The 13,328-nt window shown below is 40.1% G+C and overlaps 1 protein-coding gene across 3 annotated transcripts; it reads left to right on the top strand.

Annotated features, from left to right (window-relative positions):
* Positions 1-762: 762 nt before the first annotated feature.
* On the top strand, positions 763-13,163 carry slc33a1 (solute carrier family 33 member 1). 3 transcript variants are annotated; one of them, XM_084064783.1, is made up of 9 exons: positions 763-924; positions 4,994-5,427; positions 5,648-5,807; positions 6,028-6,223; positions 6,906-7,111; positions 8,157-8,341; positions 9,232-9,349; positions 9,656-9,871; positions 10,483-13,163. In XM_084064783.1, the coding sequence occupies exons 2-9, from the start codon at positions 5,039-5,041 to the stop codon at positions 10,648-10,650; spliced, it is 1,638 nt and encodes a 545-aa protein (XP_083920909.1). In that variant the 5' UTR covers positions 763-924; positions 4,994-5,038; the 3' UTR covers positions 10,651-13,163. The 3 variants fall into 3 exon arrangements, with proteins under 3 accessions (XP_083920909.1, XP_083920908.1, XP_083920907.1); XM_084064782.1 differs by lacking the exon at positions 763-924 and adding an exon at positions 4,108-4,175; XM_084064781.1 differs by lacking the exon at positions 763-924 and adding an exon at positions 4,121-4,331.
* Positions 13,164-13,328: the final 165 nt, after the last annotated feature.

Here is a 13,328-nt window from a genome sequence, read left to right as displayed (position 1 = left end):
GACCTTAATACTGCAGTCACAATGTTTAAGGCTCATAACCATCTGCTAACATGCTGTATCCATGCAGGAGCTGTTTGAGTCTAGAGAGAGCAGGTCTAACCTAAGGGGATTTGGTATTTTTAAGAGGACTAAGACAAGAACCAACAAAAAAGGTAGATGTATAAGTGTCAGAAGGGTGAATATGATATGATATGATATGATATGACATGATATGATATGATGAATATTTAGAATTTTCCTTTTATGACCAAAATAAACTACTACTAGGAGGGCTGGGTGATATGGACAAATTGACCACATACCTTGATACCGATATTGTGACGATAATAACAAGTTATTTTTAAATACAATAAATGTATATAAATTAAAAAATAGATGAACGATTTTTTTTGTCCCCTTCTTTTCTTAATCTTTTTACATTTTTAAGCATAAAATTGGGCTTAACACCTATGCCATTTCACAATATTACGATATCCAAAATCACAGACAATATCTAGTCTCATCACAATATTGATATAATATAGATATATCGCCCAGCCCAACTTGCTAGTTGCTGTGGCCAGGCTTTAGTTGCATGATGTGAGTGTTTTGTGAAACATTAGCTGTGTGGGATCTGCAACCTGCAATCCTGAAAACATATCAACAAGATCTGTTGCTCAGTGGATTTCCCCTACAAGGTCCCGTTACACTTGATCCCAAATTACTTTCCCCTCTCTCTGCTGGCAAAGCAGGGGGGAGAGAGAAATAGAGTAAACGGACTACATCTGCAGATCACAGGTCCTCTGGATTGCTGTAGAATTGCCTTCTCTGCTCTCATAATTATACAGAGATGGAAATGCTGTCTGACTTGGGATTCACAAAACCATTCAAACACTAAAGATTTCTGGATATAGAACTGGTAAAGCAGCAAGTGTACTCTAAAAGGTATGACAACAACCATTATGGGCTGTAGCAATTATACACACACATAATTACTGTATAACAGTATACTCTATTTGAAAAGATGCACACCAGTGGTAATCATACAAAAATGAAAGATAGAAGATCATATTGGCTACCTGGGTTTCAAATCCCCTGCTTAAATGTTTACTAACAAATGTGTTGCGCATAGAGTTTGTGTAATAAAGATACCATCACTCTGCAGAACGCATTGAGAACTCTGGTGTGCTGTTCATAACTTCCTATCTCAAAACACATGCGTACACATTACGTATGCATGCATTCATGCATGCACACATATAGGCCTAATATCCCCATATATTTAAAACCATTCTACAAACTTGCAACAGTGTGTAACAATGTATCAGTGGTGGAAAGTAACGAAGTACATTTACTCAAGTACTGTACTTAAGTACAGTTTTTAGATATTTTTACTTTACTTGAGTATTTCCAATTTCCCATACTTTTACTTCTACTACATTACATCTCAGAGGCAAATTCACTACAATAATTTGAAAACTTTAGTTATACTAGTTACTTTAGATTTGGATTATTATTACAAAACATACATTGACCTCTTCAGCCCTATATATGAATTTTGGCCATTTGAAAATAGCCGATCTACAAGCTCATAATGCGTCACGATGCAACGCATTGTGAGCTTGTAGATCTGCTATTTTCAAACGATTTGAAATGGGACATTTTGCATGAGTACTTTTACTTTTGGTACTTTAAGCACATTTTGATGCCAATACTTTTATACTTTTACTCAAGTACATTTTGAATTTTACTTGTAACGCTAGTAAAAGTCTATTTCTACATTGCAGTATTGATACTTTTGGTAAGAAATGTGAGTATACTTTTTCCACCACTGCACTGTATATCTGAGCACACAGTCCTAAAGTAGTCACATGGTGATGCAACCAAATGTGCCCGTGCATGATCACATGCCATCTGGACTGATAACCACTTTCACATGCGACTTAAAGCAATCAGACGGGGGAGCATGCAGTCATTCATTATTCCCTGAAATGTGGAGCAGCAGTAGCCTTGTTCATGCGATGGTTGCATTATAAGTCTTTTCAGCCAAGATATACTTAACAACACAACACAACAACACACACACACACAAACATGTCATTTATGCCAAAATAAACTGGGCCTCTCTCTCTCTCTCACCCACACACACAGTGAGTGTGAGTGTGTGTGTGTGTGTGTGTGTGTGTGTGTGTGTGTGTGTGTGTGTGTGTGTGTGTGTGTGTGTGCGCGCACACACACACACACACACACACACACACACACACACACACACACACACACACACACACACATTGATTGTCTATGATAGTATACCGGAAATACAGTGAAGTGTTTAGGTGCAGTCTTGGTCAAATATTACTCAACTACGAAGGTGCTCAGTCAAATTTGTACTTCGAGTTAAAGTGCTGGAGCACTTGCTTTTAAAAATACTTTAAGGACGACTTCCCCCATTTTCAACATATCTTCAATTGGTCCTCACTAATGCCCTAAATTAACCATAGTTGCTAATGCTCATTATAATATGGTACCATTTCTGTCCACTTGGTCTGTGTCTCAGAGGAGGGCTGTGGACAGTTCAGAAACCCGCCTACCAGTGACATCATCCATGCTAATAGAAACGGCAGGAATTTCTATTCCTGGAAAGTTAGCATTCTAATAGACCTAATGGAAGCCATTATTCTTGGGTTAATAAAATCAACATAAGAAATTTGAAATCTTGTTATTTTTTTTTAAACCAGCCTAACAATGATGTCACTGGTAGGCGGGTTTCTGAAGTGTCCACAGCCCTCCTATGAGACACAGAACGAGTAGAAACGAATTGCATGAGTATTAGTGAGGACCAATTATATGAAGATACATAGTTATTTTAAAGTACAAATTACAAAGTACATTTTCTTTTTAATAACATTGCATTGCTGTATTGAAATGTATGAAATTCCCCCCAAAATTAAAAAAACGTTTCAGAAATGTTCAAACATTTGTAAATTTAAGTCACAGGGCCAGGGGTCACTTCATTTGCCTGAAATGTATCAGAGTCAAAAAGGCAATTTGTCTTTGAAAGAAAGTCATAACAAATACAAATACAGATTTTTTTCAAGTTCTTAGTACTCAAGTAAGTTTTTAATACTTCATTTGCCACCCACTAGTAGCCTTTTTTCCCCACAAATCTTTATTTATAACAATCATGACATACAATATAATAAAATACAAACACAAACAAAGAAGTTGTCAATACAATAACATCAGAGCCAGGGCGATGTACTAGAAAACATTAAAGGGTAAACACAAAAGGACAGTTCTTGCAGCTTTCTTATTTTTTGAGTCAAAATTGTTTTAAAGTAGCCTACTGCTTGGCTAGTCCATTATCACAACACCAGAGGCACCTCCACTAGGCCTATATCTGGCTGTCATTTAATGTATCCATGAATTGAGTAGGCCAGTCCGTACATGTGCAAATAATATATATAAGGTGCTTACACTGTTGCCCCAAATGTTAAATTTCCTTTCGAAGCTTTTTTGCAATGTATTAGTCCGTATTTTTCAATAAATATGTGTTTTAATCCCGCTTGTGGCCGAATGCCATTCCCCCCTGTTTACTTCCTCGTGACATTGAGTGTAATTCTTGTTTTCACCGGATGCGCCCCGTCACTAATGCTCATTGAAGAACAGGGAACTTCCGACACAGACGGAATGAAAACACTTCTTTATAAAAAAAAATACGAACTAATACATTGCAAAAAGACTCCAAAGGGTGAGTTAACATTTGGGGCAACCGGTTAAGCAACTTATTTTTTTTTTTGTAAATGTACGGAGAAGTACAGGTTTTACTGGTGAAAGTGCAGGACGCACTGGGGGGTGCAGGCCAAGACTATCGTAGATACGGAAGTAAAAGTCAGACAATACATCTATGATAGTCTTGATCCAAGGCTAACACAGGCCTAATATGATAGAAAATATAGTCTTACTTATTTTTTAATAGCATTATCATAATCAATTATTAGCAAAAAAGAAATAAAAACTGGATTTGTGTAGTCAGTGTATGGTATTATATTTCATAGGAACTATATTTAATATAACAGGGACACGTCAGCTGAACTAACGGACACATTTCAACGTTGCACACATACACTTCCTCCTTGGTCCTCTCTGTTGGCTGAGACTGTCTGTTCTGTTGATGTAAACCAGGTTAAAAACGGGTACCTGCTATTTTCATATCTTTGCTTTGTGTTTGAGATGCAATTCATTCACAGCCGAATGAACGTAAACTCAAGTGGCTTTGTTTTCTTGTCGATTATTTAATTTGTCAACCGTTATACCTGACATGTTGCTAGGTTTGCTTCCATCATCACCAGGTATGCATGCATCCATTGATTTAATTTAGGCTACTTTTGTCTGTCTGTAGCCCTCATACCCTCACGGTTATTGATTCATTGTCGGGTTTTCTTTTTGTGTGTGTGTGGATTCTTACTTCTTAGAAGTGTTAACCAAGCTATCCCTGGGTGTTTTACTTTTTTTTTTATTGAATATTTTATTAGGCATAATGTAAAAACAGCACTAGTACAGTTATTAGCATTTTGACTAAAAGGCCCGTCCAAAAAGGTCTTGTTTCCATTGAGGTCCTTGAATTCAATTCATAGCAACCATAGTGTATACCTGCTTGGCTGCTTGTGCTCTAGCCTGGCTGGCAGCCAGGTGAGCTGAGGTGACAGCCACTTTATTTACTTTATTTATGCTGTCACTCACAACGTCCATTCAACATTGTTAGAACAATGTTGTTTGACTTGTCTTGTCCTAGTTGGTTAAGAGCTCCACCTTTAATCGTAATGACAACATATGTGTGATAGTCTAGATATGGTGGTGGTGATGCCAAAATGACCAGTTGATGTTGGTGGTTGATTCATTGTGTGAATGCCAATCAGTCAAAAGTTTCAGCCTAAGTTTGGTCAGATGCCGTGCTGCACTGCACTGTCTGAACATTATTGTTTTCCTTTCTCGTGCCCTCGTCCATTTCCAGTATTTTGGAGGGCACAGCTGGTTTGATGCCCACTGCTCCGCCATCATGGAGCCAGACTCGGTCACTCACAAAAACGGACGGCAGAGAAAGCCAGTGAGCGCCGGCCCTCAGTCCGAGAGCATGAGGGAAGGCTCCGGCTCAGAGGTGGAGGAAGAGGCTGATCTCCTCAGAGGGTCGGACATGGAGAACAGCGGATGTCCCAAAGTGAGGCCGGGGATTCGCGACGAGCTGGGGAATGTTTCACTTCTCCTTTTCCTCTATGTGCTTCAGGGGATTCCCTTGGGATTGGCTGGCAGCATCCCCCTCATCCTGCAGAGTAAGAATGTCAGCTACACGGACCAGGCCTTCTTCAGCTTCGTCTTCTGGCCTTTCAGCCTCAAGCTGCTGTGGGCTCCACTGGTGGATGCACTCTACATTAACAGGATTGGGAGAAGGTAAGTCTAATTTACACTTCACTGGCCGGTGTTTTTTTTTGAAACATGAAAATACCAGTAATTAGGCTGTAGTCGGTCCTCTTTTTTAAATTATAATTTTCTTAAAATAAAAGCGTAAAAGATACAAGTTGAAATGCACACCTTTTCTTGTCCATTGCATTCTTGTGTCCTCCCCATGTAATTTTGTTCACTCTGAGCCCCTGTCTCTCCTTCTCCGTAGGAAGTCATGGCTGATACCTACTCAGTACCTCCTGGGTCTGTTCATGCTCTACCTTTCTCTAAGAGTGGATGCACTGCTGTACAGTGAGGAGGGACGAGGGCCTGATGTGGTCACACTAACGATTGTCTTCTTCATGCTAGCATTCCTGGCAGCTACACAGGTATGCATGCATTCATGTGCTCAACAGACATACAGCAAGCATAGATTCTGACATTCTGACAGTGTGAGGACGCACATAGTAGACACTAGACAGGAAAGGCAAACTGACGCACACCGAAAGATTCACATAATTTGTGTGGTAGATGGATAAGAAACACAAATTCACATGCTCTATCCCTCTCTCTCTATCTCTTATCTCTCTCTCATTCTCTGCCCCACAGGACATAGCTGTGGATGGCTGGGCCCTGACTATGTTGTCCAGAGAGAACGTGGGCTACGCATCCACGTGCAACTCAGTCGGCCAGACAGCTGGCTACTTCCTGGGAAATGTGCTCTTCTTAGCTCTGGAGTCTGCAGACTTCTGCAACAAATACCTCAGGACAGTCCCCAAGAGCAAAGGCATTGTCACGTTGGCAGGTATGGAGCCATGTCACACTCATCATTTTAACCACTTAAACCCTATATACTTAGTCGCCTGGAGTCCCCCAGTCGTCTACACTAGCCTATGCAGCAAAACTGAAACCTGTCCTAATTGGCTCATAAAAAAAAGGTGTTTATAAAGCTAATTGAACCACAACACAAACCTCGCTGGAAATCGTATTTCTTTTTATTTGATTTTTTTGAGTAGCCAATTATTTGTACCCCTTTTTAGTCATTAGGCCAATTAATCCTCCCCACACATTTCTGTGTTGCGCTGCTATTGTACCCTACTGGCTCACTTGCCATTGAGGAGACCCACCGGGAGGACATAGTGTCTCCATCCTACTCCTCCCATTCAACACCCCCCGCTGACAGGTGCCACCCAAGCCTGTAGGAGTCTCTGGTGCAGCTACAAAGATCGTCCCACTTGATTCGGCTTAGTTTAGCAGGGACGCTGACGCACACCAATGAATTGCATCTCAAAAATAGTTTGCCACTCCCTTTCTGTGTCTGTGAGACTCATAATTTCAACCACATCGTACAGTGGTGGGTAAACGCATGCGCATGAGGATGACGTCACAGCCAGCAAACCCACGCATCTCTACTAACATGATGTTTAAAGAGAGGAATATGTTTTTGTGATCAGACAAATATGTGAAAACTGCTTTTTTTCCTGCAGAATTCCTGTTCTTTTGGGGAATGGTGTTCCTGGTTTCCACGACACTGGTGGCCATATTTAAAAAGGAGAGTGCACGTGAACGTGTCCAAGGAAAGAAACGAATCCCGGAGGAGACACAGAGTGTCACGGAAACTTACAAACTGCTGTTTTCAATCATCAAAATGCCCGCTGTGTTCACCTTCTGTGGCCTGCTTCTCACTGCTAAGGTACCTGACTGCTAGTTTTTAAAGCCAAGCATCTTTTAACCACATGAACCCTATAGGGTATAGGCGAACATTGGGCAAAAATTGCAGATCTACAAGCTCACAACGAGTTGCGTGTTGTGTTATTCAACAATGCTATTCAACATAAAATGATGAATATAGGATTTAAGTTGGCTTCTTTCATTAGTGAAAAAATAGAGTCCGCTCACTGGAATATTCTCCAAAAGTTAACCCATTTAGACCTTAGGCCTTCTAAATCCTGACCTAAGTTTTCTGAAAAAACGTCTTGAAAGGTATAGTTACAAATAGGGGTTCCCGTCCTAAATGGTTATGGTTTATCACCACTTTGTATGGTTTCATTACTGGCGGCAGTGGTTCAGGGGTAGAGTGGCCGGGTAGAGTGAACTGGAAACCGCAAGGTTCCCAATTCGATCCCGGGTTCCCCCAGAGTTAGTGTCGAAATGTCCTTGAGCAAGACATTGAACCTCTAATTGCTCCCGATGAGCAGGTTGGTGCCTTGCATGGTTTCCTCTGCCATCGGTGTGTGAATGTGTGTGTGAATGGGTGAATGTAATGCACAATCTATCTAAGGCGCTTTGGATAAAAGCGCTATATAAATGCACCATTTACCATTTACCCTTAGTTTGTTAACTTTAATTTCACTAGTGTTCTATATCATTGATAATATTCCCCTTTGTCAAACGAATTGAAAACTGTGATCCAGCATGCCTCATATTAAAACTAGTCTGTTGAAAAGGCTGTTATAAATGCACAGGTGTTAATTTTGACACACTTGTTTTTCTCATTCCAAAAACAAACAAACAAAACAGTTTTCATGCATTCCCCCAAAGTAGTATTGGATTTTATATACAATGTGTCTGTAAGTCATTGAGTTTATACCATACCCAGATGAAGCTTTATCTAAATGACCCTGTGTAATGGTCATAAACTACTGAAATGTATGTAAATGCATTTTATCGTGTGTATTGTGCATGTGGGCGTGTGCATGAGTATGTCTGCTTTTTTTCACTCTGCGTGTTTGTTCCAGATTGGTTTCTCTGCAGCGGATGCAGTGACAGGGCTCAAGCTGGTGGAGGCAGGAGTTCCCAAGGAGCAGCTGGCGTTATTGGCAGTACCCATGGTGCCCCTTCAGATCATGTTGCCACTTCTCATCAGCAAATACACGGCAGGGCCTAGACCTCTGGATATCTACTACCGGTCCTTCCCTTTTAGGTAGGAATATGCATGGTCCCTAAGCCCGATTCATATTCGTCGCACGATGATGTCACACGTCAAAAATAGCTGGCCAACAAGCTTGCATGAGCTTGTAGGTCTGCTATTTTTGGCATGTGACACTGTTGTGCGACTGAGCATAAATATAGGTTTCCGGGTTGTATGGCATCAAGACCTTCTTGTCACATGCTACAGTTGTGAAATATGGGGAAGCAGCTTTTTTAACATAATGAAATGAATGCTTGTGAATGTTTAAGATTTTGACAGTATACAATATATGTGACAAATCTTTTTCTTTTTGACAGACTTTATTTCTAGGGAAGGGATTCTGCACAACACTACAATACTTTCTTAGGAAGCTGTCCAGAAAAAACCTTTCCTCTGATGTAAAAGTCACAAAATACTATTGTGAAATAGAAGACTGTACTGCGATTTTGTTTGTTTTGCAATGTAGTTTGCCACCCCTAACATGCATACTGCATAGACGACAGACATGTGTATGTTTGTACATATGCACATGCAAGCATGCAAAAGCAGTCCATGGGATTTAAGTGGTTGCATTTTGGTGGATCTATAGTGAACCTAAATTAACCTGCAAGGTCTGTTTTGTCCAGCCTATGAATAAATACATAAGATTGAATGCTGTATCACTGGCTGCTGAACTGTGACTGGTGTTTATATTTAGAAATTGACTGAGCTGAAAGGGATTTGCTCCAGCGCGTGTTCTCCAAGTGTGTCTACTGTTCTCTGGTGGAATTGAAAACTCACATTTCAGTGTTTATATATATATCGAAGTGGCGTGAATGATTGCATTTTGTGTTAATGCAGTGTTCCAGCACTATGTGCACGTGTAGCTGTGTTCTAACAGTGTTCCTGTGCTCTGGTGGCAGGTTGTTGATAGGTCTGGAGTATGCTCTGTTGGTGTATTACACCCCCAGTTTGAAAGAGGAAGGGGGCTTCCCTGTTTACTACTACGCTATAGTACTGCTCAGCTACGCACTGCACCAGGTATGGCTTCTCTCTGTCGCTCTTTCACAAATTGTCTCCTCCTTATACTCACCTAGACTAATCTCACCTTGAGAGGTCGCCCTCTAGTGGACAAAGCTTTTGGTAAACTTGTGTGACCACTGCCTTTTCACTAGAAGACCTAATAGCAATTATTATTTGTTTCTAATTTACATTCAGTTCAAAACATAAAGCCGTGGTCGGTCGTACCGGTTTGCCCCCATGGCCCTGGATTTATTTGAAAGTACCGGTATTTCATATGAATACGTTTTTTATATGAACGATTCTTTCCCTTGCTTTGACTACCAGGTGGCGCTATACGGCATGTATGTTTCCAGCATGGCCTTCAACGCTCAAGTGAGTGACCCGCTGATTGGGGGGACGTACATGACCTTGTTGAACACGGTCACCAACCTGGGAGGAAACTGGCCGTCCACGGTGGCCCTGTGGTTGGTAGACCCCCTCACCTCCAAGGAATGCCAGGGGGCCGTCGGACAGACCTGTGTTTCCCCAGAGAACGCAGCGGTGAGTGAGTGAACGAGGCAAAGAGATTTGAGAGAATAAGTGAGATTGAGAGAGAGGTTGTGGGGATTGTGTGTGTTTGCGATGGCATTTACGGTATGAATATCATTTCTATAAATGTGAATCGTTGCTGTCGGGTGGAGACCTTGTCCAAAACCGTTACTTTTCAGGAAACGGAACAAAGTACCTGTGTCGTGATCTGGATACAATGTAGTTATTATTTAGTCATAAGCTCCAGTTAATACTTTTCACTGGTTAAATATTCATAAATATCCACAGACAGACTTAACCATGCACTTTCAACCTGGCTTCCCTATTTTGGGCATGTCGTTCTGGCGGTAAATGATCAAACCTTTTCAGAACGTTTCAAAAAGAGCCGATATAAAAGATCATAGCGCATCGCATCGTATCATGTTGTGAGCTTTTAGATCGCCTACTTTTGCATAGCACTGTCATATGATGAAGAATAAAATGGGGCATTCATTCATGAAAAAAAAGGAATACAAATAAATATGGAGCTATGCAACAATATCATATTTACATAAAGACAATATATCGACTTCTCTTCCCTTCTCTTTCATGCCCTTCCCTCACCACCCCACTTCATCCTTCAGCTGTGCGTGAAGGAGGGCGGCGCATGCGTGACGGTGTTGGACGGGTACTACATAGAGTCGGTGATTTGTTTTGTGATTGGCTTGGCCTGGTGGCTGTGGCTGGGGAAGAAAATGAGGCGGCTCCAGGACCAGAGCCCCGCAGCGTGGAGGTGCAAAGCCATCCACTGACCATTCTCTTTCAGTGGAAAAAAGACTCTTACTGGTGCACCTATGCATATCCCACCCCACACAAAGCTGCTCCTGTTGTCGTCCAGTTCTGCCTGGCTCCCTCCCTGCTTTCCGCCTCTAGTTGTTACTGTGGAAAAAGCTCTCATTTTGTTCATTGACCATTGACCCCTCCGTTCCCTCGCTCCCTCTGTGGAGGTGAAAGGACGGCTACATGTTACTCTCAGTCTCACTCCTACCTGTGTCCCCCTGGAATAACAAGGACTCATTCAGGCTAGCAAGTCACTTGTACGTTAGATAATGAATACTGGAAACTGAAGCTTTGTGTCCTTTTAGAACATTCTATGCTGCTTGAAATGGATAAACCAAACCAGACCTGGGTCAGATAGTATTTGCAATTCATGCTTATTTTGTTTTAATTGGCCCGTTGGAGTTATAATGATCCAGATAATTATTTTAAGGTCAGTATAGTATTTAATATTAATTATTTTAAGGTCGGTATAGAATTTAGTATTTGGACAATTCATCTGAAATGCCATGTAGTAAATTCCACTGCAAACAGGTTGAAAACAAACACCAAGTATTATTTGCAGATACCATTTGATCCAGGTTGAAATTGAAGGTTAAAATGTTGTTGTTTTTTTGGTGCCTTGTTCTACCTTAAAAGGCGTTAGTCCTTTGTTCACCTTTTGTAGTTTAATAGCCCAGGTTTGTAGGGAGACTACCTGTGTAAACATGTCATTAATAACAATTTGGTGGATCACTCAAAATAATGGTATGGAATATGAAGAATATTCATAGTGAATGTTTAATCTGCAAGCATTATCAGCAATTGGTAAAATGTTTAACTTTTGAGTAATTCACCAAATATTCACTTATTAATAAATACAATAAAAAATAACCTGATTATTGTTGTAATTCAACTGCTATTGCTCACGGAAAACACATTTTCAAGTGGAAAAACTTGCCCGTAGTACATTTTTTACTGTAATCCAATTCATGTACTCCCTATTTCTCAAAAATATTGTACAGTGCAGCTATTAACCATCAAACTAGGATTCATTATTAATAGGTGACATTCAGATTAGGGCCTGACCAATGTACGATTTCTGGATTCATGGTTCATTTACTCATGACTAATACGAATACTACAACATACTCATATTCAGTGATTGATTGTATTTAGAAGTGAATTTTTTATTATTTTATTTTACTATGGCAGCAATACACTGGTCAGGCTCTAGTTTGGGGTGTTTGTGTTTCTCAAGCTTGTCAGAATTATAACGTCTATCACTCTGGCTGTCTCATTACTTATATAACTACCACAATTCACACTACCCCACCAGCCAAATGTTGGTTAATCTTAACTCTCCCATTGACTTGACCTGGCATCTTTTGGTGGACGAATATCAAAGACAGAAGCCATTTCATGAACACAGTATTGTATATACAGTAAGAGTGAAAATGGCAGTATTTATTTAAAACCAGCATCGAGCAGCCAGCTGTTGTGTGAAAGGGAAGTGTTTTATAGTAATACAGAATCACACTTTATGTTGCAAGGATGAATGATGGTGAAGGGTTCTGAATGGTAATTGACGTGATGATAGTGAAAACACTAGGTCATTATTATACTGTTTTATGGCATTGTGTCTGTGGTTTTATGTAGAGCCCGACCGATGCATTGTTCTGGCCGATATATCGCCCATTATTTGTCCGGCAGTTATGCAGCTAATGGGTCCTGATTTTTAACCACTTTCCAACTTTCTGGCCCTACTGTATGTTTTGTCATTCTTGGTGAACATGTTAAAAACACTCCCACAAAATTTCAAAAATATATCTACAAGCTCACAACATGTTGCGTTGTAAGCTGGTAGATCGTCTATTTTAAAACGTTTTTGAATAGGGTTTAAATGTTTACGTTTTTTCAAATAGATTTTTGACAAAATATCCGTCAGAATTGGTATCGGTGGTCTAGGACTCTCCGGGATCGGCATCAAATCGGTCGGGCTCAAGTTTCATGATGCCTTTTATGCTTACCACAGGTCCAGGGTCAGGTTTTATTATCATAAATATCTTTCTTCGTACATATTCATGTACAATGAGTAGACACTTACCTTCATACCAATCAATTTGATATGAATTAAATCAAAGTATCTGACTCATTTTAATTTATAACAGACTTCGCCAGTTACATGCCAATAGCCTTTCTGTCATTGAGATGTACTGTATGTATATTTATGAATTTATTGTGTTGTTCACAAATATGATTGTGGTGGGTTGTAATTTTAGTGTCAATTTGTTTGGGTGTTGCCGTTTACCTCTAATTTGTTTAGTGGTTTGAGTCAGAAATGGAGTCAGAATTATTTTGTTCTTTGAACACGTAAGCACAGGGTAACAGTAAGATGATGTAAATTGTAAAAAATGAATACAAATGAACTTTTATACACATTTACAAGATGCATTATGGAGTAGATTTGAAACAAATCCTATATGTAATAAAAACGTTATGCACTTGCCTTCTGTATGCGAAAACAGTTTTATTTGACTTACAGCTGCAACTTTTTTTTGTGAATAAAACATTGTATTCATTGTTAGATTGGTAGATGTTAAAGGTAGGGTAAGTGATATTCCTTTAAAAAAGTGTTAAATGACTTAGTGTTTGTTCAGTAACGGAGGTCTCC

The sequence above is a fragment of the Gymnoscopelus microlampas genome (genome assembly GCF_963454915.1).
Source record: "Gymnoscopelus microlampas genome assembly, chromosome: 8".
Classification (NCBI taxonomy): Eukaryota; Metazoa; Chordata; class Actinopteri; order Myctophiformes; family Myctophidae; genus Gymnoscopelus; species Gymnoscopelus microlampas.
This window is presented reverse-complemented; position numbering and strand designations above follow the sequence as displayed.

Excerpts from the sequence above, each read along its gene's own strand:
- slc33a1 (XM_084064783.1), top strand. The coding sequence starts at position 5,039 with ATGGAGCCAGACTCGGTCACTCACAAAAACGGACGGCAGAGAAAGCCA. Across the intron at positions 6,224-6,905 it reads AGGCATTGTCACGTTGGCAG|AATTCCTGTTCTTTTGGGGA; the intron begins GTATGGAGCCAT and ends TTTTTCCTGCAG. Across the intron at positions 9,872-10,482 it reads TTTCCCCAGAGAACGCAGCG|CTGTGCGTGAAGGAGGGCGG; the intron begins GTGAGTGAGTGA and ends TTCATCCTTCAG.